General features: G+C 35.8%; 1 protein-coding gene across 11 annotated transcripts in view; it reads left to right on the top strand.

Moving 5' to 3' along the window:
- The window catches only part of FNDC3A (fibronectin type III domain containing 3A), a 220,035-nt gene that overhangs the window by 189,978 nt on the left and 3,526 nt on the right, over positions 1–26,531 (top strand). For all 11 annotated transcript variants that reach the window (XM_024569673.3, XM_024569683.3, XM_045202567.2 and 8 more), the window contains 12 exons: positions 109–195; positions 13,431–13,569; positions 14,370–14,438; positions 15,268–15,386; positions 16,964–17,069; positions 17,159–17,334; positions 19,054–19,167; positions 19,932–20,081; positions 20,179–20,462; positions 20,561–20,773; positions 23,230–23,396; positions 24,489–24,616. In XM_024569673.3, coding sequence (XP_024425441.2) covers positions 109–195; positions 13,431–13,569; positions 14,370–14,438; positions 15,268–15,386; positions 16,964–17,069; positions 17,159–17,334; positions 19,054–19,167; positions 19,932–20,081; positions 20,179–20,462; positions 20,561–20,773; positions 23,230–23,396; positions 24,489–24,616 — 1,752 coding nt within the window. The remainder of the gene's footprint in view (positions 1–108; positions 196–13,430; positions 13,570–14,369; positions 14,439–15,267; positions 15,387–16,963; positions 17,070–17,158; positions 17,335–19,053; positions 19,168–19,931; positions 20,082–20,178; positions 20,463–20,560; positions 20,774–23,229; positions 23,397–24,488; positions 24,617–26,531) is intronic.

Genomic DNA, 26,531 nt, shown 5'->3' with positions numbered 1-26,531 from the left:
ACATAGCACATAGTAAAAGATGAAAAACAAATGGGTTTTTGCACATATTCATTGTTACCCATATTTCTGCTGTTAGACATCTAATGAAGATTTGTTTTCCCTTTCCAGGGATATGGTTTTAAGCCTAAATATGATGGAGAAGATCTTGCTTACACAGTGAAAAATCTCAGACGGAGTACAAAGTATAAATTTAAGGTAGGCTTTGAAAGCCCTTAAAAGATGTTTGTTACTATTCCTGTTGTTTTAAAACTAAGTATATACTTTGCTCCCTTGATTTTTTTCAATCTTAAATAATTTTGGCCTTTTCTAATTAGTTTTGTTTTACTTTCTTACTGCATAACAATGCTTCTCAAACTTCATATACCTAGCCCTGTCCCCCATTATCTGTGGTTTTACTTTCCACAGTTTCAGTTACTGATGGTCAGTGGAGGTCTGAAAATATTACAAAGAAAGTTCCAGAAGTAAATAATTCATAAACTTTAAATGACTCACTATTCTGAGTAGCATGATGAAATCTCACACCTCCCTGTTCCATAAAGCCCTGGACATGAATCATCCCTTTGTCCAATGTATCTACACTGTATATGCTACCTGTCCCTTTAATCACTTACTAGCCATTTCCCTTATCAGATCAACTGTCAAGGTATCACAGTGCTCATGTTTCAAGTAACCCTTATTTTTACTTAGTTGTGGTCCCAAAGCACAAGAATGGTAAGGCAAGAATTTGGATATTCCAAAGCAAAGCCATAAAGTGCTTCCCTTAAGTGAAAAGGTGAAAGTTCTCTACTTAATAAGGGAAGGGAAAAAATCTTGTATTTTGAGTTTTCTAACTTCTACAGTAAGAACAAACCTTCTATCCATAAAATTGTGAAGAAGAAAAAAAGAAATCCATGCTTGTTTTACTGTCACACCTCAAACTGCAAAAATTTTGGCCACAGTATATGATAAATGCTTAGCTACAATGGAAAAGGCATTAAATGTGGGGAAGTCATGAACAGAAAACATGTTCCACCTATTGGCAGCATGTGCCACAAAGTATTGAGCTTGTGTGTAGACTTGAGAAAGGGATCCTTTGAAATGAGTGACCATGGTCACACGTTTAACTACAGCATATTGTTACATTTGTTTTATTTTATTAGTAGTTATTGTTGTTACTCGCTTACTGTGACTAATTTTTAAATTTTTATCATAGGTATGTATGTATAGGCAAGAACATAATGGATGTAGGATTTAGTACTGTCTGCAGTTTCAGACATGTACTGGTGGTCTTGGACCTTATGTCCTGCATAAAGGGGTACTAGTGTATTTAAATTCACAAGGTTTAAGGTTTTATGGGATTCTCATTTGTATAATGTGAGCAAGTATCTTTTAAAATGTACATGTTGGTAAACATAATTAGAATATGTTTTTTGGCAGGGATACCAAAAAAGTAATCCTCTTTTTTTCCTCTGTATCTTATCAAGTGGTGCACAATTTCAGTTTCTCCCATTACTAGTAGTCACTTGATGAAGGTGATATCTACCATCTTTCTTACAATGTAAAGCTGTTCTTTTTTTTCCTTTAAACTAAGTATTTTGTAAATATTATATAAACATCTTCTTTGTCATCGAACTTACCCACTCAGTTTTAACACCCATTGATAATTCCTCCCTGAATCATTACTGTGATTAATCATTGCCAACTGGTGATTTAAATTTTTTTTTTATTTTTATTATTATTCAATTACAGTTGTATGCCTTTTCTCCCCATCCCTCCACCCCACCACAGCAAAACCCACTTCCCTCCTCCACCACCACCCTCCCCCTTGATTTTGTCCATGTGTCCTTTATAGTAGTTCCTGTAAGGCCCTCTCCCACCGTCCCCTCCCCACTCCCTTCTGGCTATTGTTAGATTGTTCTTAACTTCAATGTCTCTGGTTATATTTTGTTTCCTTTTTTCTTCTGTTGATTATGTTCCAGTTAAAGGTGAGATCATATGGTATTTGTCCCTCACGGCCTGGCTTATTTCACTTAGGATAATGCTCTCCAGTTCCATCCATGCTGTTGCAAAGGGTATAAGCTCCTTCTTTCTATCTGCTGTGTAGAATTCCATTGTGTACATGTACCATAGTTTTTGGATCCACTCGATTGCTGATGGGCACTTAGGTTGCTTCCAGTACTTGGCTATTGTAAATCATGCTGCTATGAACATTGGGGTGCACAGGCTCTTTTGGATTGGTGTTTCACGATTCTTAGTGTATAATCCCAGCAATGGAATTGCTGGTTCAAAGGGCAGTTCCATTTTCAGTTTTCTAAGGAAATTCCATACTGTTTTCCACAGTGGCCTCACAAGTCTGCATTCCCACCAACAATTTACTAGGATTCCCTTTTCTCTGCATCCTCTCCAACATTTGTTTGTTGATTTGTTTATGTTGGCCACTCTGACTGGTGTGAAGTGGTACCTCATTGTGGTTTTAATTTGCATCACTCTGATGCCTAGTGATGCTGAGCATCTTTTCATATGTCTCTGGGCCCTCTGTATCTCTTCCTTGGAGAAGTGTCTCTTCAAGACCTTTGCCCATTTTTTAATTGGGTTGTTTGTCGTCCTGGAGTGGAGTCATGTGAGTTCTTTACATATTTTGGAGATCAAACCCCTGTCTGAGGTATCATTGGCAAACATGTTTTCCCATACTGTTGGTTTTCTTTTTATTGTAATGCTGTTTTCTTTAGCCATGCAGAAGCTTTTTATTTTGATGAGGTCCCATTTGTTTATTCATTCTATTGTGTCCCTTGCTTTAAGGAACGGTGTCTGTGAGCATGTTGCTGCATGGAATGTCTGAGATTTTCCTGCCAATGTTTTCCTCTAGGACTTTTATGGTCTTACGACTTATATTTACGTCTTTTATGCACCTTGATTTTATTTTGGGGTATGGTGTAAGTTGGCGATCGAGTTTCATTTTTTGGCATGTAGCTGTCCAGATCTCCCAACACCATCTGTTGAAGAGGCTATTTTTGCTCCATTTTATGCTCTTGCCTCCTTTGTCAAATATTAATTGACTGTAAAGACTTTATTTCTGGGCTCTCTGTTCTCTTCCACTGTTCTATATGCCTGTTTTTATGCCAGTACCAGGCTGTTTTGATTACCGTGGCCTTGTAATACAGTTTGATATCAGGTATTGTGATCCCTCCTGCTTTGTTCTTCTTTCTCAAAATTGCTGTGGCTATTCAGCGTTGTTTACGGTTCCATATAAATTTCTGAAATGTTTGTTCTATATCTGTGAAATATGTCATGGGACTTTAATAGGGATTGCATTGAATCTATAAATTGCTTTGGGTAGTATGGCCATTTTGATGATGTTAATTCTTCCAATCCATGAGCATGGTACATGCTTCCATTTTTTTGTGTCTTCCTTAATTTCTTTCTTCAATGTTGTATAGTTTTCTGAGTACAGGTCTTTTACCTCCTTGGTTAGGTTCATTCCTAGGTACTTTATTTTTCTTGTTCCTGTATCATGTGGGATTTTTTTTTCCTGATTTCTATTTCTCCTGTTTCATTGTTGGTGTAGAAGAATGCCTTTGATTTCTGAGTATTGACTTTGTATCCAGCTGTTTTGCCATATTCATTTATTGGCTCAAGTAGTTTTTTGCTAGAGTCTATAGGATTTTTCACGTACACTGTCATGTTATCTGCAAACAATGACAGTTTCATTTCCTCCTTTCCAATTGGATGCCTTTCATTTCTTTTTTCTTATCTGATTGCTGTGGCCAGGACTGCCAATACTATGTGGAGTGGTGAGAGAGAGCATCCTTGTCTTCTTCCTGATCTTAGTGGGAAAGCTCCAAGTTTTTGTCCATTGAGTATTATGTTGGCTGTAGGTCTCTCATATGTGGCCTCTATTATGTTGAGGAATGCTCCCTCTATTCCCACTTTGCTGAGTGTTTTTATCAGAAATGGGTGCTGTATATTATCATATGCTTTTTCTGCATCTATTGATATGATGATGTGATTTTTGTCATTGCTGTTGTTGATGTGATGTATTATGTTCATTGATTTGCGAATATTATACCGTCCTTGCATCCCTGGGATGAATCCCACTTGGTCATGGTGTATGATCTTTTTAATGTATTGCTGGATGCTGTTTGCCAATATATTGTTGAGAATATTAGCGTCTATGTTCATCAGTGATATTGGCCTGAAGTTTTCTTTCTTCCTTCTGTCCTTATCTGGTTTTGGGATTAGGATGATGCTGGCTTCATAAAAAGAGTTCGGGAGTCTTCCATCAGTTTGGATTTTTTCGAAGAGTCTGTGAAGGATAGAGGTTAGCTCTTCCTTAAATGCTTTGTAGAATTCTCCTGTGAAACCATCTGGTCCAGGGCTTTTGTGTGATGGGAGTTTTTTGATGACTGCTTCAATTTCGTCTGCTGTTATTGGTCTGTTCAGGCTTTCTGCTGCTTGCTTATTCAGTTTTGGAAGATTATATTTTTCTAGAAAGGTGTCCATTTCACCTAGCTTTTCAAATTTCTTAGCATACAGTTATTCATAGTGATTACTTACAGTCCTTTTTATTTCATTGGTATCAGTTATAATCTCTCCTCTTTCGTTTCTAATTGTGCTTATTTGGATCCTCTCTCTCTTTTTCTTGATCAGCCTACAGAAAGGCTTCTCGATTTTGTTTATCTTTTCAAAGAACCAGCTCCTGGATTCATTGATCCTTAGAATTGTGCTTTTAGTCTCTATGTCATTTACCTCTGCTCTGATCTTGGTTATTTCCTTCCTTCTGCTTGCTCTGGGCTGTCTTTGTTGTTGGTCCTCCAGTTCTTGTAGGCGTAGGGTTAGGTTGTTGGTTTGAATGGTTTCTATCTTTTTAAGGTAGGCCTGTATTGCTATGAACTTCCCTCTCAGGCCTGCCTTTCCTGTGTCCCATAGGTTTTGGGTTGTTGTGAGTTCATTTTCATTTGTTTCCAGAAAGTTTTTGATTTCTTCCCTAATCTCATTCTTGACCCATTCATTGTTTAATAGCATCCCATTCAGTCTCCATGATTTTGAGTGTTTTGGGTTTTTTCCTTTGGGGCTGGTTTCTAGTTTCAGTCCCTTGTGGTCAGAGAAAATGCTTGATATGATTTCAATTTTCTTGAATTTGTTGAGGCTTGCTTTGTGTCCTATCATGTGGTCTCTCTTTGAAAAAGTTCCATGTACACTTGAAAAGAATGTGTATTTTGCTTCTTTGGAATGAAAAGCTCTATATATATCAGTGAAGTCCATTTCCTCTAGGGTATTGTTAAGTGACACAATATCCTTCTTCATATTTTGTTTGGAAGACCTGTCCATTTTTGAGAGTGGGGTGTTAAAGTCCCCAACTATAATTGTGTTGCTGTCAATATCTTTTTTGAAGTCCTCCAAGATTTTCTTAATGTATTTGGGTGCTCCTATGGTGGGTGCATATATATATATACACTGTTTATGTCTTCTTGGTGGATTCTTCCTTCGAGTATTATGAAGTGACCTTCTGGGTCTCTCTTTATGGCCCTTCTTTGGAAGTCTATTGTTGTCTGATATGAGTATTGCTACCCCTGCTTTTTTTTCCTGTCCATTTGCTTGGAAAATTTGTTTCCAGCCTTTCACTTTCAGTCTCTGTAGGTCTTTTGTCCTAAGATGGGTCTCTTGTAGGCAGCATATGTGTCGGTCATGTTTTCTTATCCATTCAGCTATTCTATGTGTTTTGATTGGAACATTTAATCCATTTACGTTTAAAGTTATTATTGATAGGTAGTTATTCATTGCCATTTTTTCCTACCTGTGTTCCGCTCTCTTTCTCTTTTCCTTCCTTTCCTTAAAGCAGTCCCTTCAGCATCTCTTGCAGAGCTGGTTTGGTGGAAGTGTATTCTTTTAGACTTCTTTTGTCTGGGAAACTCTTTATTTGGCCTTCTATCTTGATTGAGAGCCTTGCTGGGTAAAGTAGTCTTGGTTGCAGGCCTCTGGTTCTCATTACTTGGAATATTTTTTGCCACTCTCTTCTGGCTTGGAGTGTTTCCAGTGAGAAGTCAGTTGCTAACTTTATTGGGGCTCCCTTGATGTTACTTCCTTTTTCTCCCTTGCTGCCTTTAAGATCCTCTCTTTGTCTTGGAATTTTGCCAGTTTAATTATGATGTGTCTTGCAGTGGGCCTCTTTAGGTTCCTCTCTGTGTTTGGGACTCTCTGTGTTTCCTGGATTTGTGTGACTTTTTCTCTCATCAGATTAGGGAAATTTTCCGTCAGTACTTTTTCAAACAGGTTTTCTGTCCCTTGCTCTTCTTCTTCTCCTTCTTGTGTCCCTATTATACGGATATTATTACGTTTCATGTTGTCCTGCATTTCCCTTAATCCCTCTTCATTCTTTCTGAGCCTCTTTTCCTTTTCTTGCCCTTTCTGGGTGTTTTTTCCCACTTTGTCCTCCAGCTTGCTGATCTGATCCTCTGCTTCATCAAGCCTGCTTTTGATTCCTTCTACTGTGTTCTTCAGTTCAGAAATTGTATTCTTCATTTCCTCTTGGCCCTTGTTGATAGTTTCTATTTCCTTTTTCATGTTGATATAGTTTGCTGTGAGTTCATTGTAGTTTCCCTGTGGTTTCTGGTAATTCTCTGTGAGCTCATTGAGCTTCCTGATAACCACTGCTTTGAACTCAATATCTGATTGTTGGATTGCCTCTATTTCATTTATCATTCTTCCTGAGGCTTCCTCCTTTCCTTTGATTTGGGGATTGTTTGTTTGTCTTCCCACTGTTTGTGAGACTCTTGTTGTTGGCCTCTGCTTCTTAAATTGATCTGTTCTGACTCCCTGGGTTTATGGTATGAACTTCTATGGTAGAATGCCAGTGGGATTCAGTGGTGCTGTCTCCTTAATTTCCTGAGCTCGCTGGTCTTGGGCTGTTGTTTATGTTGGCTCTCTGTATGTCTTTGGGTTTTAATTGGTGTTGGTTCTTTCTTTGATGGGTCCTTCCCTCTAACTGCGTAATTGAGGGTCATTCTGTCCACCACATCTTGTATTCTGTTGTGCAGATGTGGACAATTTCAGTTCAAGCTGATTCTTCTTGTGTACAATGTTGGGAGGCTTCTCTCGCGCTCTAGTTCAGTTGTTTGTTCTGAGTAATTTCTCCACTATTTAATTTTATTTCCAGATCAGTCCTGGGTTGAGGTTAGTGTGGCTTCTACTCCCTTCTTCACCTTCTTACATTGTTATCTGTTGGTGGTTCCTTTGTTGTTGGGTTTCTTCTTCCAGCAGGTATACTGGTGTTCACTGCTCCCACTTTGCAAGTTCTCTGGAGCAGGGAAATGAAATTTGTTGCCATGTCTTGGTTATTAGGATGACCCCTGTTTGGGTCTAAGTCTGGTCTTTTCAGATCTCCAGGTTTTATTGTCTCACCTGTGGGAAGCGGAGGAAAAGAAAAAGGAAGGAAAAGGTAAAGAAGGGAAGGAATAGGAAAGGAAGGACGGAAGGGAGGAAAAAGGAATAAAAAAATATTGGAGGAAAGAAAAGAAGGAATTTTAACAAAAATTAGAATAAAAGAAGGCAGGCTGAAGGAATAAAAAAAGAAAGGATAGAAAAGAAGAAGGAATTTAAAAAAAAATAGTCTTCTGCTGGCTTTAAACCTGTTGGGTTGGTTCTGCTGGTCTTCCTGTCTGTGAAAGGGGAGGGGGTGGGTGGAGGGATTGGTTTCACTTTTCTCCCTTCCTGAGCCACACTCTTTGGTGTTTTCCAGCCCACAGTCCAGTTCCTCAGGGTCCTTCTGCCCCCCCCACTAGGCCTTTAGTCTACCAGTTGTGCTGTCCTTGAGGTGCACCAGTTAGGGACAACTCACACTCCACCATCTCGCTCTTTGCTGTCCTAGATGCTAGGGGCTCTTGTTGCTCCTTCAGGGTAGTTTAGCCCCCTGCAGAATCAAGTGTTTCCAGGACTGCAGTCTCCCCTAGCCCTGCAGGTCCCCTCTGCTGGGCGTTCTGCCTTCCTCCTAGAGAGCAAGTAGGCCCTTCAGGGCACTGTGCACAGGGTCTACTAGATGGGAGGTGTTCAGTCCCTGGTGCTTCAGGCGTGGTCACCTGCAGGCAGCCAGGTGGTTGATCAGGGTACTGACCTACCTGGGGGCTTTGGGCCTGTGCACCCAGGCAGCCTGTCTGCTGATCTGGGTGGGCCCGGGCATGGGCTTCAGGGGTGTGCTGGGGCTGCTTATCCGGTGTTCACAGTCCAGGGACTAAGGGAGTGGGGGTGCAAGAGGCCACAGCTACTGGGTAGAATTCTCTAAACAGCTGCTGAGTGCCTCTATTTTCTCTTTTTCTTTTCAAGATATTCCTCCTATTCAAGCCCCCCAGTCCCAACAAGTACCTGACCTCTCACAACCCAGCCTGGCTCTCCCCCAAGAATCCTGCAGCAGACCCTTTGGCCCGGACCGGGGCCTCAGCTGCTGTGGTCCCCGCGCTGGTCCCAGGGACCTTATTGTCCTTAAGCACTCTTCTTACCGTCTGATTTTTCAATGTCCTCTACAATTTTTGGTCTCCAATCTTCATATATGCTGGAATACCATTGGCTGTTCACTTTGTTCCTCAGATCAGCAAGGTGTTCCAGTGGTGCCGAGGGGAAGTGGAGTCCGCTCCCACCTATCTCACCGCCATCTTCCCCTAAATCGATTTTTTAAAATTTTATCATTCCTTCTACATTTATTGATTGGCATTGTAAGAAAAATTCTCTCTTCTATTTTATTTATATCAGTATGTCGTTATCAGTTACGAAATGAGGCTGAAATTTTCTTAGCTTTTGGAGCCCCTTCAGTCTGGCTTCTGAATCCTTTTGACATGCCCTTGCCCCCCGCCATTCTTTGAGCCCTTTCTTCCAGTCTCGTACTTTCCTTTCTTTAACTTTAAAATTGTCTATTTCTTAAGCTACCTGGGTCCTTTTAGTAGACAATGGTATTTAGAAACCAAGATCTGGTAGTATACTTGTTGCTGTAAGGGTTTTTCTACTTTTGGGTACCGTCTCATTGAACAGAGAGCCTTGGAAGTATGTATTTTTGTGTGTGTATATGTTTATAGAATGTACATGCACAAAAACATTTATATTTGTATATATACACATATATTTTTTTAATCATGAGTTCATACCAAATAGCTCCAGTTTTAAACCAATGCCACAGGTTAATTCTAGTTTTCTCCCTTTCCTTATTTCTGACTCCCTTCATTATCAGTGAGAAAAATTGCCCCAGTTATGTTCAGTATATTTACTTACTGGATCAAACTCCTCCCCTTTCGCTAATATCCTTCCCTATTCAGGGTGCTTGAGTTCCTACTAGGCAAATTCTCCTGCCTCCACCCAACCTATCCTTGACCCCCAGCACAAATACTTGCCTTGTTTAAAGTCCATCTATCGGGTTTTGGACTGAATTATTTTGGGAGAAAGATAGAAAAGAATGTACGTTATTCTTTCTTGCTTGAGGCATGGAACCCTACATATTATTCTTGCTCACTTGGAAACAGTAGCAAGCTTTGAAAATTCTTCTGGTATGGAGACTCCTGAAATTCTCTGTCTTTCCTAGTATGGCATCCCCTTTAGGATATATTTTAGCTCTGACTTCGTCCATAATATACATTGCTATTTTTTGTCAGACAGTGCTTGAATTAACATACCAGTTAGTATAAGCCAGCCTACTTTTTTGTGCAGAAGTTTTCCCAAAAATGTAACAGGATGCTCATCAGTTGATAAACATTTATTAATCCTTAAGAACCTTAGAAAGAAAATTTTAATGATAATGGGAAATTTGATTATATAGTGCATAATTATGTTATACTTTGCTTTATATATTAGCTTCTTTTTAAAAACTGATAACACTGTGTCATTTTAACTTCTAAGTAGCTTTCACATTTATAGGAGTTATAAAATACCTGAGAAGTATATATACATTTATTCCAGTTTTCCTCATATGATGATGTTGGATTGTATTTTTGCTTCAGTAATAATTATATCAACAGGTCTTCTAAGAGGAAGTTGTTAGTGTCTTCATAATATAGTGAGTATATTAAAATTCTTAGAATTCCACTACCATGTAATATATGGTGTTACTGTCAGGAACAAAAGTGCATACACACAAATAGGAGTTAGATTCCTTACTGATCTACTTATAAACAAATCACCCATTTATATTTAAAACTTTCGCTGTGGCAGTCACTCTGAAATTGCAGGATATACAAATCCGAGATCTAGACCAGTAGTTCTCAATGTGATCAGACCACTCTATCAGTATCACCTGGGAATTGTTAGCGATGTTTATTCACTGGCTCCACGCCACATTGACTCAATCAGAAACTCTAAAAGGTAAAGCCTAGCAATCTGTATTTAGCAAGCCCTCCAAATGATTCTCATGCTTACTGAAATTTGAGAACCACTGTTCTATAGGAGAAAAAATATACTAAGAGAAAGAAAATGATAACTGTATAAAGGTTTCTGGAAGCCCACACATTTATTTTGAATCTACTATGTTCTGAGTACCGAGAGAGTTTTAATGATTAATTAAATCATTGCTGTGTCTGTCTTCCTTTTCTAGCTTGATATTGCAGACTCCCCTTTCAAGGAAACATACTATTAAAATAAAGTCTTAACACTTTAAAGAAATCTTACAATACTAAACAAAAGCAATAAAAATATTATAATTTAGGAAGTAATTACTAAATAGTATGTTACTGTTTTTAAGGAAACAATGAGGATATGAATTACGTAAAATAAAATTCTAATATGACAAAGTTTTCTATATGCCAGAGTACTAGATTCAATGCAAAGGGCAATCCTAGGATACTCAAAATACTAAAACAAAATTGGAACAATGAAAGGATTTACAGGATAAATAAAAATGAAAATTTTACACATAAGAAAGCATTCATTTCTTGAAATCATGTAAAATAAAGTAAACAATGCTGATTACATTAGATGGCTCACTTGAAAGCTGGGCCAAGACCTGGTGTCCAAATTTAAAAAAGAAAAAGGAAGGAGAGGAGAAGGAAAGGAAAGGAAAGAACAAACGGCAGAAAGGCTTCAGAGTCTGGAGCCTTTTGCCCTATGGTTCTGAGCCGCTGGAAAGCTGATGCCTTGTTACCTGAAATTCATGAAAAATAAGTTTTTCAATTAACAAAGCTTCACAGTGTAAGGGCTGAGCCCTTAGATCACAGGTGGCAAACACAAGGTCCGAGGGCCAAATCTGGCCCTCCACCCTGTTTTATCTGGACCGGCACCTGGCAGCAGCACCGAGCTCTATTAACTGTTAAGGAGCAGTTACATTTATACAGTCCTAAAATTACATTCACCCCTTTGAAGGCAACTGCAAGGCTAATGTGGCCCCTGGTGAAAATGAGTTTGACACCCCTGCCTTAGGTAGTTTACTTCAATTTATTACCTCTTTCTGAGGCCTTTTCATGAATGGAGAGAAATCAAAATGATCTTTGGATCCATTAACTTCTCTTATCTTCCATTCTTGAAATTCACTTACATCAGCATCTGTGACAGCACATAGTCATGTTCCTTTCCTTTTTCTCATCTTGTCTGCCTTCCTTTCTCCTCTGCTGTCATTTCTGCCCTGAAGAATACTAAATCTCCAGATCTGTTCTGTATTGCTTTCAGGCTATCCTCTTGCCTTCTAATTTAGGTTCTGTTTTATACCTAGATTAATCTTTCTGAAACAGCTTTCCCTCTGAAAAACAGTTTCCTTAGTTTGGCATAGGTTCATTTTATTCTGACCAATTTAGTTTTTTTAAATGTACTGTCTTTCACTCCTTCCGTGAACAGGCTACCTCACGAGATTGATAATTATTCCTTTCCTGAGCAGAGCATTCTATTTCACTTCTGCTCTTACCCTCCAGACTTTCTGTTCTCTTACCCAAGCTTCCCTTTCACTTACGTTGCCCATGAAGACCCCATATTACTTCCATTTCCCTTTTCAAAGCTTCTCTGGACCATTTTAAGCCATAGTCATCTTTCCTCTCTTACTAATTCTTTTGATACACATATTGTCTGTCTTCTGCATAAAGAGTCTAATGAAGGTAAACAGTACATCAGCACCTAGAAATTTCTAGCACTATGCTCCCTCTGCAGTGGGCATTAAATGATTGTTTTGTTTATTTATAAAATTGGGATGGGAAGAAATAGCCTTATGGCTTTATACCTTTATGACTAAGTGAAGTATCTCCCCCTCTCCATCTCCTTCCCCCTTTCCCTCTCCCCTCTCTTATCTCTGTCATATAATGAAGAGGGCTACTAAGTGACTCAACAGATGGGCATTATATACATTGTGATTGCACTGGACAAAGGGATGATTCTTGTTCTGGGCAGGCTGGAGTGGGACAGCACAAGCTTTCATCATGCTAATCAGAACAGCATAGTTTAAAACTTATGAATTGTTTATTTCTGGAATTTTCCCTTTAATATTTTCAGACTGCAGTTGACCACACAGATCACTAAAACTGCAGAAAGTGTAGCCACAGACGGGGATAGGGGAACTGCTGTAGATTTTGATATCTAGGTTTAGAGAAGGAAAATCAAGGATTCTCCTAGATGTTTGACTTGAGCAAGTAGGTAGATGGTAGTACTTTTTCCCAATAGGGAAGAAAAGAGGTGGAGCTGGTTTGGAGGAGTGAAAACTATATCGGGTTTGACACTGGACTTGAGGAGTTTTAAGTTCTTTAGAGGAGATAGGTTAAAATATAAATATAATTAAATTGCTAAAGTCAAATACAGTAATACCTAGATATGAACTATATTTATTTGTTGCTGTACAACATAGTAGCCTAAAAAAACAAACATCTTTTTCCTCACAGTTTCTGTGAGTTGGCTGGGGGGTTCTGATGCAGGATTTCTCTGGGGTTGCTCTTGAGATGTCAGCTGGGGCTGCAGTCATCTGAAGGTTAAGTGGGGTTGGAGGACTTGCTTCCAAGTTCATTCAAGTGGTTGTTGCCAGGATCTCTCAGTTCCTTCCAGTTCTTCACCACATAAACTTCTCCATAGGGAAGGTACACACACCACCACCATATTTGCTACATTGGGTTTGTTAGAAGTAAACAATTACATTTGGAAGGGAAAAGGAATGAGCCTTTGTCTTGTGAAAAAAAAGATATTCAAAGAATTTGTGGATATCTTATTAAACCCCTGAAGAACACTGAAAGAATATGTAAAATAAACCTACAGCCCATCAAGTATTATCAGATTATAGTTTATTCATCTGATGACTCTTGTTAAGTATCAGAATTGTTCAATTTACGCTTGTATTCTCAGTACTGAATACTCTTCGTGTATACTGAGTCCCTTCAATGACAGTTCTCACATAAATAAGTCATTATAATGTGAAAACTTTATCATTTGATTTATCTGTCATCCCTTTGTTCATTAAGCCAATATCATTGGGTATCAAACATTAATTTTTTTATGTTTTTATGTTCTCATTACAGGTTATCGCTTACAACTCAGAAGGGAAAAGTAATCCAAGTGAAGTAGTAGAATTCACTACATGCCCTGATAAACCAGGAGTACCTCTAAAGCCTTCAGTTAAAGGAAAGATACATTCACACAGTTTTAAAATAACTTGGGGTAAGATATTAGGCATATTTTTGTACATCATTACTTTTTTATTTGTTTAAAATGATTTCAGTATTAAGATAATTTTTAAGATATTTAAGTAAATGTTAGCTCGAGCAAGTTTAATAGGAAATATGAGTCATTGTTTGTGGATCGTTTTTTGTTTTTTTATTTTGTTTTGTTTTGTTTTGTTTTTTAAGACAGCTGTGTACTCACACACACTAGGCTCAGATTTGATAGAGGAAGAACTTGGAATCCACTATTAGCAGGACTGTTAGCAGGGGCAGCACTGTATGAAATGGAAGATACTGAACTTGTAGTTAATGGTCACCTAGGTTTATCCTACCCCTCATGGGAAATGAAAATCACTTACTCATTAAAACAAACATGTATTGAGTAACTGCTTATATACTACTTAATGCAAAAACAATGGAGTAATGAGATGATGATACTAATTTTTAAAAAGTTGCCCTGGTTGGTGTGGCTCAGTGGATTGCGCGCAGGCCTGCGAACCAAAGGGTCACTAGTTCAATTCCTAGTCAGGGCACATGCCAGGGTTGTGGGCCAGGTCCCCAGTAGGGGATGTGTGAGAGGCAGCCACAGATTGATGTTTCTCTCCTTCTCTTTCTCCCTCCTTTCCCCTCTCTCAAATAAATAAATAAACAAATAAATAATCAATCTTTTAAAAAGCATTGCAGATGATTCTTTTTTCTTTCTAAGCAATCCTAGATTTGATACTATGTTTATTAGGATTTTCCGTGATTTTAAATTGCATGTACTTTGCCTAATACCATTTTTGTTTCTTTGGATAGACCCACCAAAAGACAATGGAGGAGCAGCCATCAGTAAATACATAGTGGAGATGGCAGAAGGTTCTAATGGTAATAATAACTATTAAAAAAAATAATAATTTATACCAGTCTGCCTCTACTCTTCATGACTTAACATATTACATGATCTCTTTTCTTTTTGCTTTTTTTTTCCCTTTTGTTTGTAGTAGTTAGGATTTTGCCTATTATGACCCACTTTAAGTTGTAATCTCCAGAAATACAGCAAATCAAATGTAAGACTGGTGTGCACCTGTATTATTACATTTATATTTTATTATTTTTTATTTGTTTACATTGCTCAGGTCCAATATCACCAAAGTCTTCTAAAGTTAATTTATTCAGTTAGATTTATACCCAGATGTATCAGAGAAAATTTATCTTATAAAATTTATTTAACTTACATTATACTAGTTTTAATAATAAATTGTATGCCTAGTGAACTTTGTTCTTGAATGACACATTTAATAATCTTTATTTCTATGAAATGACCTATTGCCTGCAAAATATAAGGATGTCTTTTAATTAAGAATAAACTTCCTATGGTATTGATTTTTTTCTATTCTTTGTGTGTTATAATGTTATTACTGGACCAGTAAACACATTTTAAATGCTTAATTAAAAGCAAATTATCAATCTAAGCCAAAGTCCTTACAGAGTTACAGAGATATTTCCTTTCAACAGAGCCATGCAAAATTTGTCTAGAAAACTACACACAGAGAGAAAATTAGATCATTTCCAGGAAACTCTAAACAAACTTAAATTGATCCTGATAAATTACATAAACACTTAATTAGTGAAGCTAGGATACCTGCCGGGTCCATGATACCAAAATGTTAAACATTACCTTGGAGCTGATTGAACATAATTCTTTACCTTATAGGAAACAAATGGGATATGATATACAGTGGAGCTACTAGGGAACATCTTTGTGATCGACTAAGTCCAGGCTGTTTCTATCGCTTACGGGTTTACTGCATCAGTGATGGAGGACAGAGTGCGGTAATACTTACGGAGAGATTTTTTTTTTTTAAGTTTGTTCAAATGAGATGAGACCACCAGATAGATGCCACTTCAAATATTAAAATTATTTACACATGTATAAAAGTAATTTGTGTGACCCAGGTGGTTAATTTTATAGTGACCAAAATATTCTAATAACAGTACTTAACTCATAGTCTGTATTAAATGAATGTCTGTTTGCTGCTTGGTGTTTAGCTTTGGAAAAACAAATATATGAAAACATTGCAGAAAATTTTATAAAAATAAATTTTAGGAATTTGTTCAATAACCATACCTAACAAATAGAAATAAAATAATTGTAAACTGATTTACTGCTCTATAAATTATGTGTATCAGTAGAAACTATAATCATTTACTGTTTAAACACAGATTCTAATATTTACGTATTTCAGAAAAGTTGGTAATTATTTTTATTCTTAGAGGCCCAGTAACCAAAATGAACTTAAAATGTGCTACTGACTATATGTGAGATATACATAATGTTTTGGAGAAGTATGTTTTTTCATGGGAGTGATTTTTTAAATGAATTTAACTAAGAAATGTTTTCTTAGAGCATTCATAATTACTATTTTTCAAGTGGAATTTAATACAATAAAAGTACTTTTTAAAAATGTGTTATAAGCTTTTTGTTGAAAATGCAAGTACTGTGAAACTGAGTGCGAGTCCTTCCTAACAGGCTTGGATCCAGTTGTTTCATTTTATCTAATCAGAAACTCTTTCTGGATTTAAAAAAAAAAAAAGCTAACCTGTCATGCCCCCGCAAACATTTTTCTAATACAGCATTATAGCATTCTTATATATGATACCTTTCAGAATAAGGTGATAACTGAATATTTTATTTATGTTTGGGAAAAAAATTAAGTGTAAACCTTAATACATTGCAGATAAGGAGTATGGCACTGGGTTTGTGTCAATATTTCTAAGGAAATGTCTTTTAAATTAAAACTAAAAGAGTATTTTAAAGTTAGTATAGAAGCTAAAAGTAATACCAAACACCTGGAATAATAACAAATACTTGGAAAAAACTTACCAATTTTTAAATTAGTTTTAGATAGAAAGAAGAAAAGAACCTTTTTAATAAATAAATTAGTGTTTACGTTAGAAATACAGTATATAGTAAAGTTGCCAAATAGCCTAAACCTCCTGAAAATATAGCAAATAGCATTCACACAATATTAAAACATCCTTCCTTAGAAGAGATTTGTGGATCCATTTGGACATGGTCAAAAGGAATGTCCATTAGGTTGTGTTGGAGGTAGGGCTTTCTGTTTTTTATTTATGGAAGTAAGAAAAGGAAGAGTTCTTATTTATTTTGTTTGGTAACTTATTTTGTACATAGTATTTATGGCATCTTTATTTTATTTGTCTATATAAAATTTGAGTTTTAATGACTTAATTGGGTTTTGATTTTACTCAGAACTTTACTTTCAGTTGATAGTCAAGTGCAGTTTCAAATTTGGTGTGATCTTGGTGTTTATGTTATTTTTCTTTAACATATGCAGTCTGATTATTTAGCTTGGGGCATTTTTGTTTTGTTTTTGCTTTTGTTTTCGCAGGTATCTGAAACTTTACTTGTGCAGACTCCAGCTGTACCTCCTGGTCCATGCCTCCCTCCGAGATTACAGGGCAGACCCAAAGCAAAAGAAATACAATTACGATGGGGTAATTTCCATTTCGGTAATAAATTATAATTAAGTTAACACTAAATATATTTCTCTTGTTAAGTTGCATAAATCTTTTTCCACCTTTAGGACCCCCTCTGGTCGATGGTGGAGCTCCCATTTCCTGCTATGGTGTGGAAATCTCTCCTGCAGAAAAAGATGAACCCAGAGAAGTTTACCAAGGTTCTGAAGTAGAATGTACAGTGAGCAACCTTCTTCCTGGAAAGACTTACAGCTTCAGACTTCACGCGGCTAATAAAATGGGGGTAGGAAGACCATGATGACTGAATTATAATTACAATGATGTTTCATGTAATATATGTAACTATATCTCTTATTTGTGACTTCATATTTTATAATTTGCAATTTTAAGCCTATATTGATAAATAAGGGAGAGGTCAATATATACCATAACTTAATTATTATAGAACCTCAGTATTTTCAAATCCCACTTATAATTTGTGACACTTTAGACTTGAGCTGGGCTAGAATTTGCCTTTCAGGTGGTGCTAATAGGCTTTACTTAGTAAATTTAAGAATAGAAAGCAGTTCATAAGATGATAAATTTGTTTTTCGAGGCTGGCTGTATGCAGCATTTACTTTCCATTGGCAACTAATTGTGACATTCATTTTTTTGCCTGAGGAAGAATTTACATTTCAAGCTTTCCTGGTTTTGTGTGGATTTTTTAAAAAATATTTTCTAAATATCCAGCCCAGGTCTGTGTGGCTCAGTCATTTGGAGCATTGTCCCATAAGTAAAAGGTTGTGGGTTTGATTCCCAGTGAGGGCACATGCCTAGTCCCCATCCAGGTGGGTACATGAGGCAGCCAATTGATGTTTCTTACATCACTGTTTCTCTCTCTTCCTTTCTCTCTAGAAGCAATGAAAAAAATGTCCACGGGTGAGGATAAAATAAATAAATATATATCTGTACAACTCCATAAAATGGACAAAATAGATAATATCTCCATTTTACAACTGAAGCTGTTAGGGCTCAGAGAAACTAAATATCTTGCCCACAGTCACACAGACTAAAAAGTGATAGAGATACACCTTAGGTTTGTCAGACTCCAGAGCCGAAGCTGTTTCTACCCAACTATGACAACCTCTTATCTCCCTGTATTAAAGCAGGTTCTCTAAGGTCAGAGCAGTAATTTCTTACCTCAGTTGAGTATTGCTGTTTCTTTGAACTATTCTATAGTTAAAATTCCACAAAATTAAACTAAGTTTCTTTTCTCCACATTATTTAGGGTTTTAATGAACTATACTATATTTTACATTGTCCAATTGAATTCAGTATTTCTGTCTGTAACCTTACTTTTCAATTTCTTACATGTCAAGTTTACAAAGTACTTTGTTGACAGTAAGTTCATCATCTTGTCAGCCCCACAAGGCAGCAATGTATTGGGATAACATCTTTAATGCTAGTATCCTTAATCTGTATTTTCAGACTTGTAATGATTTGTCTAAATCATCTTAAGGAAATGCTTGCTTTCTGTATTTCCAAAGAATATACCTTTTAGACCCTTGTAAAGTTATTGTAAATTTTAAGATAGAATTTATGCCTGCCATCTCTCATGCTTTTAATTGGTATCCATTTCTTCACTCACATAACTACTTCTGACTGATTCCACCTACCTAGTTCCCTTACGCCCTGCCTTTCTTACAAAACACAGTTCATGAAGGAATAAGGGACAGGAGAAGAAAGTACAGTAAATGAAACTTAAAAATACCCCACATATAAGGTCCTGCCCTGGCTGGTGTGGCTCAGTGGGTGGAGCGCCGGCCTTGGAAGCAAAAATACCCCACATATTCACTTCCATGATCACTAAACCATTTTACTTCCTGTGAATGCTTTTAGAATTATATTATGACCAATTAGTCTTGAAAGAGAAGAATTATGCTTAACTATTTGTGAATTTGTATGGAGAGCTATACCATCAATATGTGAAAAATAAAAACGCTGGTTATATTTGTTTTTCTAGTTTGGACCTTTTTCAGAAAAATGTGATATTACTACAGCCCCTGGACCACCAGATCAATGCAAGCCCCCTCAAGTAACATGCAGATCTGCAACTTGCGCACAAGTAAATTGGGAGGTATTGTAATTTCCATTGACTTGTGTTTACTTTCTTACTTAATTAAAAGTTTATCTAATAAATGTTCATACGCTCTAATAGTTCATATCCTCTCTTAAGTTATACAAAGAGTAAGTCTCATTAAATTTATGTGGCAAAAAGTGAACTGCTTTTTCTCTTTGAAGCATTTAAGTAAGGTATATTTGCATTGTGATTATTTAGATTCTTGTTCATGATGTACTTTGTATTTTATCAAAGGCTTTGTCTCAAAACTGATATTTAACCAGTGGCTGACTTAATGTTCAGAACAAACATTCATAGGAATTAGTATAATACTATTTCTCATAATTATTATCTCCAGTGTATTTATTGTGTATAGTGATAATCAGCGATGATAATTACATTTCCGGTTTCCTTTGAAATTTAACAAAGAAAACATCCTTGTATGATTTACCATTTTATATTATTTACTAGAATTATTTAGAAATATATTTACCTTAAATATACATTTATATTTGCCTTAAATATATTTACTCTTTCTAAAGTGATTCAGTGATATTTCTAATTCTGATTGAAAACAAAGTTATATTTTTTGACCAATCTTAAATTCAGGTGGTCTTAATAAATAAAAATATAATATTGAGTAGTCTTAATTCTGCTTAAACATTTTAAAGAAATTCAGAAGCAATCTGGTTTTTGATATGTTTGGGTAAAGAGTATTTTTGCCCAAAAGCTGTTTAATCAATGTCAAAACTTAATACCTTTATCCTTTTCTTAACTAAAAGGTCCCTTTGAGTAATGGAACTGATGTCACTGAATATCGATTGGAGTGGGGAGGAGTTGAAGGAAGTATGCAGATATGTTACTGTGGGCCTGGTCTCAGTTATGAATTGAAAGGACTTTCACCAGCAATGACCTATTACTGCAGAGTCCAGGTAAAGGCAACCTGAGCCTGGTCACTTACTCTGTCCAGGGTTTTGTGAGCATTTTCATATCATGTCTTTGTTAACTATGGACTCTGTTAATTTGTAGGCTCTGAGTATTGTGGGTGCAGGCCCTTTCAGTGACGTAGTAGCCTGTGTGACTCCTCCATCAGTTCCTGCTATTGTGACTTGTCTTCAAGAAATAAGCGATGATGATATAGAAAATCCCAATTATTCACCTTCTACATGCCTTGCAATAAGCTGGGAAAAGCCTTGTGACCATGGTTCAGAAATCCTTGCCTACAGCATAGACTTCGGAGATAAACAGCCTTTGACAGTAGGAAAGGTTACAAGCTATATTATAGACAATTTGCAACCAGATACAACATACAGGTACACTATAAAAACTATGCTAATTTTTGCCTAGACCAAAGAGACATTTTAATAGAATAATCATAAGCTAAACTTACTTTCTTTTATGTGGCATTTAGAATACGAATTCAAGCCTTGAACAGCCTTGGAGCTGGTCCTTTCAGCCACATGATAAAATTAAAAACTAAGCCCCTCCCTCCCGATCCACCTCGTCTGGAATGCGTTGCCTTCAGCCACCAGAACCTTAAGCTGAAATGGGGAGAAGGAAACCCAAAGATACTGCCAACCGATTCTGTTCAGTACCACCTTCAGATGGTGGATAAGAATGGAAGGTAGGTGTTTTTAAGTGCTTCTTTGTAGTTTCTTGGGTTTTAAGTATATAAATTTTTATAAATAGAAGTAAATAAATTTTCAAAAACAGAATTTGTAGAAGAATTTTTAAGTGTGGTGTATTTGAAGCACTAGAAGACACAGTGAAGATTATCTGGTTTTAACTTGTGAGTGGGATGCCAAGAGAGAGAAAATTAAGGGGTCTGTTCTTTGGCTCACATTGGTAACCCAGCGATTTTCAACCTTTTTCATGTCATGGCACACATAAACTAATTAGTAAAGTTCTGCAGCACACACACATGCACACAAAAGGTTTAATTGTGATCTATTCACACTGTAGAGCTGTTGTTTTGGCTCTTGTCACATTTTCATTTGACAGGTATTGCATGTTTTAAAAATTCTTGTGGCACGCCCGTTGAAAATGGCTGCTTTAGCACATTTACTCTCTTTATACTAGTAAAAGACAATCTCTGCTAATTCTTGAATGCTTATTTCCAGCAAGAGGCAATTTTTACAGTAAATGATTGATTGGCTAAGGCCTCTGGGATTCCTGAGGTCAGGGATTATGTCTCACTCTCCTCCACACCCGTCACAGAGCCTGTACAATAAATAAATACAGTTCGGTTCCTCCTATCAGATCTCAGTCAAACTGTGTGATTAATTATGTGCTTAGCTGGCTATTCAGGTTCTTATCTATGCCACCATCCTTTCCATTTTCACTATATTCATGCCATAAATTACCCCACTAAATCATGCATTTGAATTATAATGTTATGCAAAATATTTGTAATATGCATTATTCAAATACCAATCTAGGGCTGTTAATTAATTGACAGTATATCCCATACAACTAATGCCATATACCTTGCACAGCTGTTACTCTTCTATTGTTTTAAGAATTTGAATATTACTTTTCAGTTGTATATCTGATGGATTCAGGGTATTAGCAACAGTTTTTCCCAAGGCCACTTTGTTTTTTGTGTTGGATTTGTATCTTAGTCAGGTACTTAATAATGGAAATTTTATTCATAATGTAAGTACCCTCTATGAGAAATACACATTTAGAAAGTATATGGAATTAAACATACTTTATCCCCAGGTAAGAGCATTACACAAACGGTATTGATCATTTCTTGAAATGTATGCCTCTGTGAATGTTAACTTCTGTTCTTGGCAGAATTTTAGGTACTCTTGGTAGCCTTATCTCTAGGAGGAGTTTGTTTTACCACAGAATTTTGATATAGCCATTTGTCTTTAATATATATTGTTATTGTTGGGTGAATTAATTTTTAAGATATTTTCATCCGCTTTATAGCATTTACATTAGGGGCAGTACAAGAAGGTATACCAGAAACATGTCTAATAAGTATTTGAAAAATAATAAAGATTCTATTAAAGATAAGTTGTACAATAGTCTGTATTCTATTCTAGAACTTCACACTGAATTAATACTTAGCTAGCACCCAGAGGATTATTACAGGGTATGGCTAGTACCCTTGGCTATGGAAAACAAATTAAAAATTTTATGGTATTGTGAATTCACTATATAAATTTAATAAATTAGTTTAACATCTGTAGTTCCTGGCCTATTTATGCTTGCTGTGGGATAATGTCAGAATGCTATTTCAGCTGTTTCCTGACCACAGGTTGTGTCATTGTTTAGCTTTTTTCAACAGTGGTTTTAAAACTGGTTTTCTTTTTTTTCTGTCTTTAAATATACACCCATGTGCATACACATGATTAAAAAGGCAAGGCTTATTTAATTATTGCTTCTTGGAAATTACTGTTACTTCAGATCATTAAATATTTCATTTTTACCCAACTACAGTTTTTAGACTGTTAGAACTATATGAGCATTCATTATTCATCCCCAACATCCAAAATTTTTTAAAACAGCCAATCAAAAATATTGAGGAACATTCAAGTTATAGGTAACATATATAATATTAAACTTTCCATCAAACAGTTCAAGTGAATAATTTATGGGAAATAATATATTCTGTCATACTACTATGTAAATGTCTAGAAAAATCTCACCAGATCAGCTAAAATTATGCCTGGGAATTGAGAGTTATCTTTTTTCTGTGACAAATTGTATGCCTATGACTCCAGTTATAAATAATTTATAATGAAAATTGTGGTGTTCTCATTATATTTAAAAATGTATACATTAAAACACAGCAATTGGAAGCGTGAAAAGAAATAGTTACCATGGTTGGATATGAAATTTAGCGATAATTTTTCAGAAAACCATGTCACATTAAGAAATTTACCAGTTGTGTGATTTTCATCATGCGATGTAGAAGGACATTTATTTATTTATTTGGAGTGACAAACCAATCCTGGCGTTAAATTCTAGGAGTAAATTATTCCTAAATAATGTCCCAAATGTGCTTTTTAGCAGTTTTTAAACATAAGGTAGTCAAGGATTATTTTTAATGAACCATTTCCATTTTAGGTTTATATCCTTGTACAGAGGTCCATGTCATACTTACAAAGTACAAAGACTTAATGAGTCAACATCCTATAAATTCTGTATTCAAGCTAGTAATGAAGTAGGGGAAGGTCCTCTCTCCCAAGAATATATTTTCACTACTCCAAAATCTGTCCCAGCTGCCTTGAAAGGTAAGTTATACATACTCAAGTTATTTTCTTTAATAACAAATTGATTTTAAATGCATTTTTATCAGGTGCTTTATGTATTGTTATTAAAATTTATCATCTAACATATGTCCAACAATTAAATTATTAGGAAGAAATTTGATAGACAAGCCCACCTACTGGTAGTTTCACTTACTAATAAAAGTTATTTTATCTGAGTCATTGATACTCAGACAAGTACTAGTTTTTGTCGCTGACCTTTTTAATCTAACAAAAATACTAAATTGAATAGATACACTGGTTTTCTAATAGAGTTATTAGCTGTTTCCGCTATTGTTATTTAAAGAAAAAAATCACAAATTCTGGTGGTTTTTCTTTCATTGTTACTTCATCCATTTGGATTTCTGGGAGAGAGCCAGGTTGTCTGTTAAGCAAAACATGAATTCTTAAATTTTTAAATTAAATTTATATATACATACATTTGTATATATAAATATCTTTAAAATTAATTTCAGTGGTCGTCTTATTTAAAGTGAATGCAGCAAGATTGTATTTTGTGCATTTAGCCAAAAACGCTAAAATTCCTCACACTCTGAGGACAAATCACAAAGACTTTCAATACAGTGTTCTGGATCATGTTTGAATATACCATTTTTTAAGGAGATTCATAGTTAACAGGACTGTTCTTGAATAGTGTTTCTAGTAATATTGATGGAGATAGTCATATATGGTGAAAGAACTAGGGGTATTTTTCAGTTCTTCCTCTTAGGAGATTAAATTATAAACTTCATGTTCTAGTTAAGCTCTTAAAAGTACCATCATAGTTGTTTTTGAACTGTCATATACCCATCTATTGGCTTCTTAGCTCAATAAAAAAGTGCTTATCTTGACAGGTCTTTTAGTCAATCTAGCCACTATAGCATCTGCAGATTGTAAGGCCTGAAGATAGTAAGAGTGAACCAGTGACCATTTCTCTGCAAATTTTTCTAATTCACTAATACTTATTTCTTAATAATTGAGTTTTAAAGTTTTGGTGATACTGATTAAAATAAGTGTATGTGTAATGTTTCAAGTAAAAATTAGAGCAGATTTTACTTACTCTTTTGTTCTCTATAGCCCCCAAAATAGAGAAAGTAAGTGATCACATTTGTGAGATTACATGGGAATGTTTACAGCCAATGAAACGTGATCCAGTTATTTACAGTCTTCAAGTTATGGTGGGAAAAGATTCTGAATTCAAACAGGTATGTGCCAAGATACAATTCTGTGGATATGTGTATTTTACCTTTCTCATTTTTATAAATTTTTCAATGCCAGATTTGACTATTTTTATCTTCCTAATTCAAAAACATTTGTTCATCTTATAGATAGAACAAATTGATAGTCACAAGATTATGGGTTGGGAGTGGAAAAGGTAACGGGATTAGGAAGTACAAATTAGCAGTTATAAAAATAGTCACAGGGTGTGTAAAGTACAGCGTTGGGAATATAGTCAATAATACTGTATTAACTGTGTATGGTATCAGATGGGCACTAGACTTAGCAAGACGATCACTTCACAAGTTATATAAATGTCTAATCAGTGTGTTGTATGCCTGAAACTAATGTAATGTTGTATGTCAATTGTAATTGAAAAACAATTTGTTCAGTACTTACAATGTTCCAAAGATTAGTAATTACACAGTACCTCAGGATTCAAAATCTTTTGGATATGAACTACATTAAACAGATTGTTCCTTCATTTAACAAGTACTTATTGAACTAACTCTGTACCAGGCACATGAATAACAAGTTTTTGACTCCATGGAGCTCACATTCTAGTAGAAAAAGAGATGCTAAAAGCAACAAAACACAACAGTATATTGTATGTTAGATAGTGATAATTGCAGTGGAGAAAAAATAAAACTGGGTAAAAGGCATAAAACCGGGTAAAACTGGGAGTAGGGATCACTAGTGTTATTTTATACAGGGAATCAGATGACATTTGGACAGAGACCCAAAGGAAGTAAATATGGGGCGAAGAGTGTTCCAAGAAGAAGAAACAATAGGTGCAAAGGCCACGAGGCAGGAGTATGATTGTTAAATTTAATGAACAACAAGGAGGCCGGTATGGCTGGGTCAGTGTGAGAAAGGGGAAGAAGGGTAGCAGTGGGGGTCTATGAGTGGTATGGATATCATGTAAGGCATTATAGGCTACACTGTCAACTTACACTCCATGTAAAATGAGAAGCCTTTAGAGGATTTTGACCAGAATTATCACATGATCAGACACAAGGTCATTTTGGCTAGAGTGAGACACGGGCAGAGCAGAGACCATTAAGGAGGCTTCTACATTAATCTTAATAGTCATAATGCAGTGTTGTGAATACAACAGTAGACACACTTACTGTGGAAGCCTAGAGGAAGTATCAACTTCCTAGCCAAGAAATTTTAAAGACAAAGAACTTTTTTGTATGACTCAAAAGCCTAATTTATATCCTTCTTTCATCTTATTTTCTGTTTTTGCTCTCAACCTTGATTTTGAGCGCTTTTAAGCTGGGTTGTTTGATTATAGTATCTCATCTTGCATTTTTCTTCCCACTAGAAAACCAGTCATCTTTATTTGGGTCTTCCATTATAACTTATTAATAATAGAATATTTTCCAATATAGATATATTTTTCTTTTGAATTTTGTTAAGTGTGGAAGTATAATTTTGTAACTGAAATTACAGCAGGCCTATACTAAATTTGGCGTGTGATTGTTTTTCTTTATTAAGCCATTACAAATTGACATGATAATTAGATTTGAATATAATTTACAGATAAGCAGGTTTCCTTCTAAGGAGGAAGAAAATTAATATTAAAGAAATTGTACTACATGTTTAAAGGAAATAGGGACCCCACATTTGAGTAGTATATGAATTTTAATAAACATATCAGTATATGAAAAAGCAGTGCTAATTCTAATTTAACTTAAAATCTAAATCCTATCATCACTTTCAAGTACTTTAGATTGTAAGCACATTGGAAAACTTCAAATACTAATTTCCTTAGAACTTCATCTTACATACACTCATAAGCGTTCTGTAGCAAACCAGTATGTAAGAAATTTAGATTCATAACACAGATACAATTGAGACAGCTAAAATTACTTGAAAGAATGCTAGCCCAGGTTTCAG

The sequence above is a fragment of the Desmodus rotundus genome, chromosome 13, assembly GCF_022682495.2.
Source record: "Desmodus rotundus isolate HL8 chromosome 13, HLdesRot8A.1, whole genome shotgun sequence".
NCBI classification, from domain to species: domain Eukaryota; kingdom Metazoa; phylum Chordata; class Mammalia; order Chiroptera; family Phyllostomidae; genus Desmodus; species Desmodus rotundus.
Note: the sequence above shows the minus strand (reverse complement) of the source record. Positions and strands in the feature narration are given on the sequence as shown.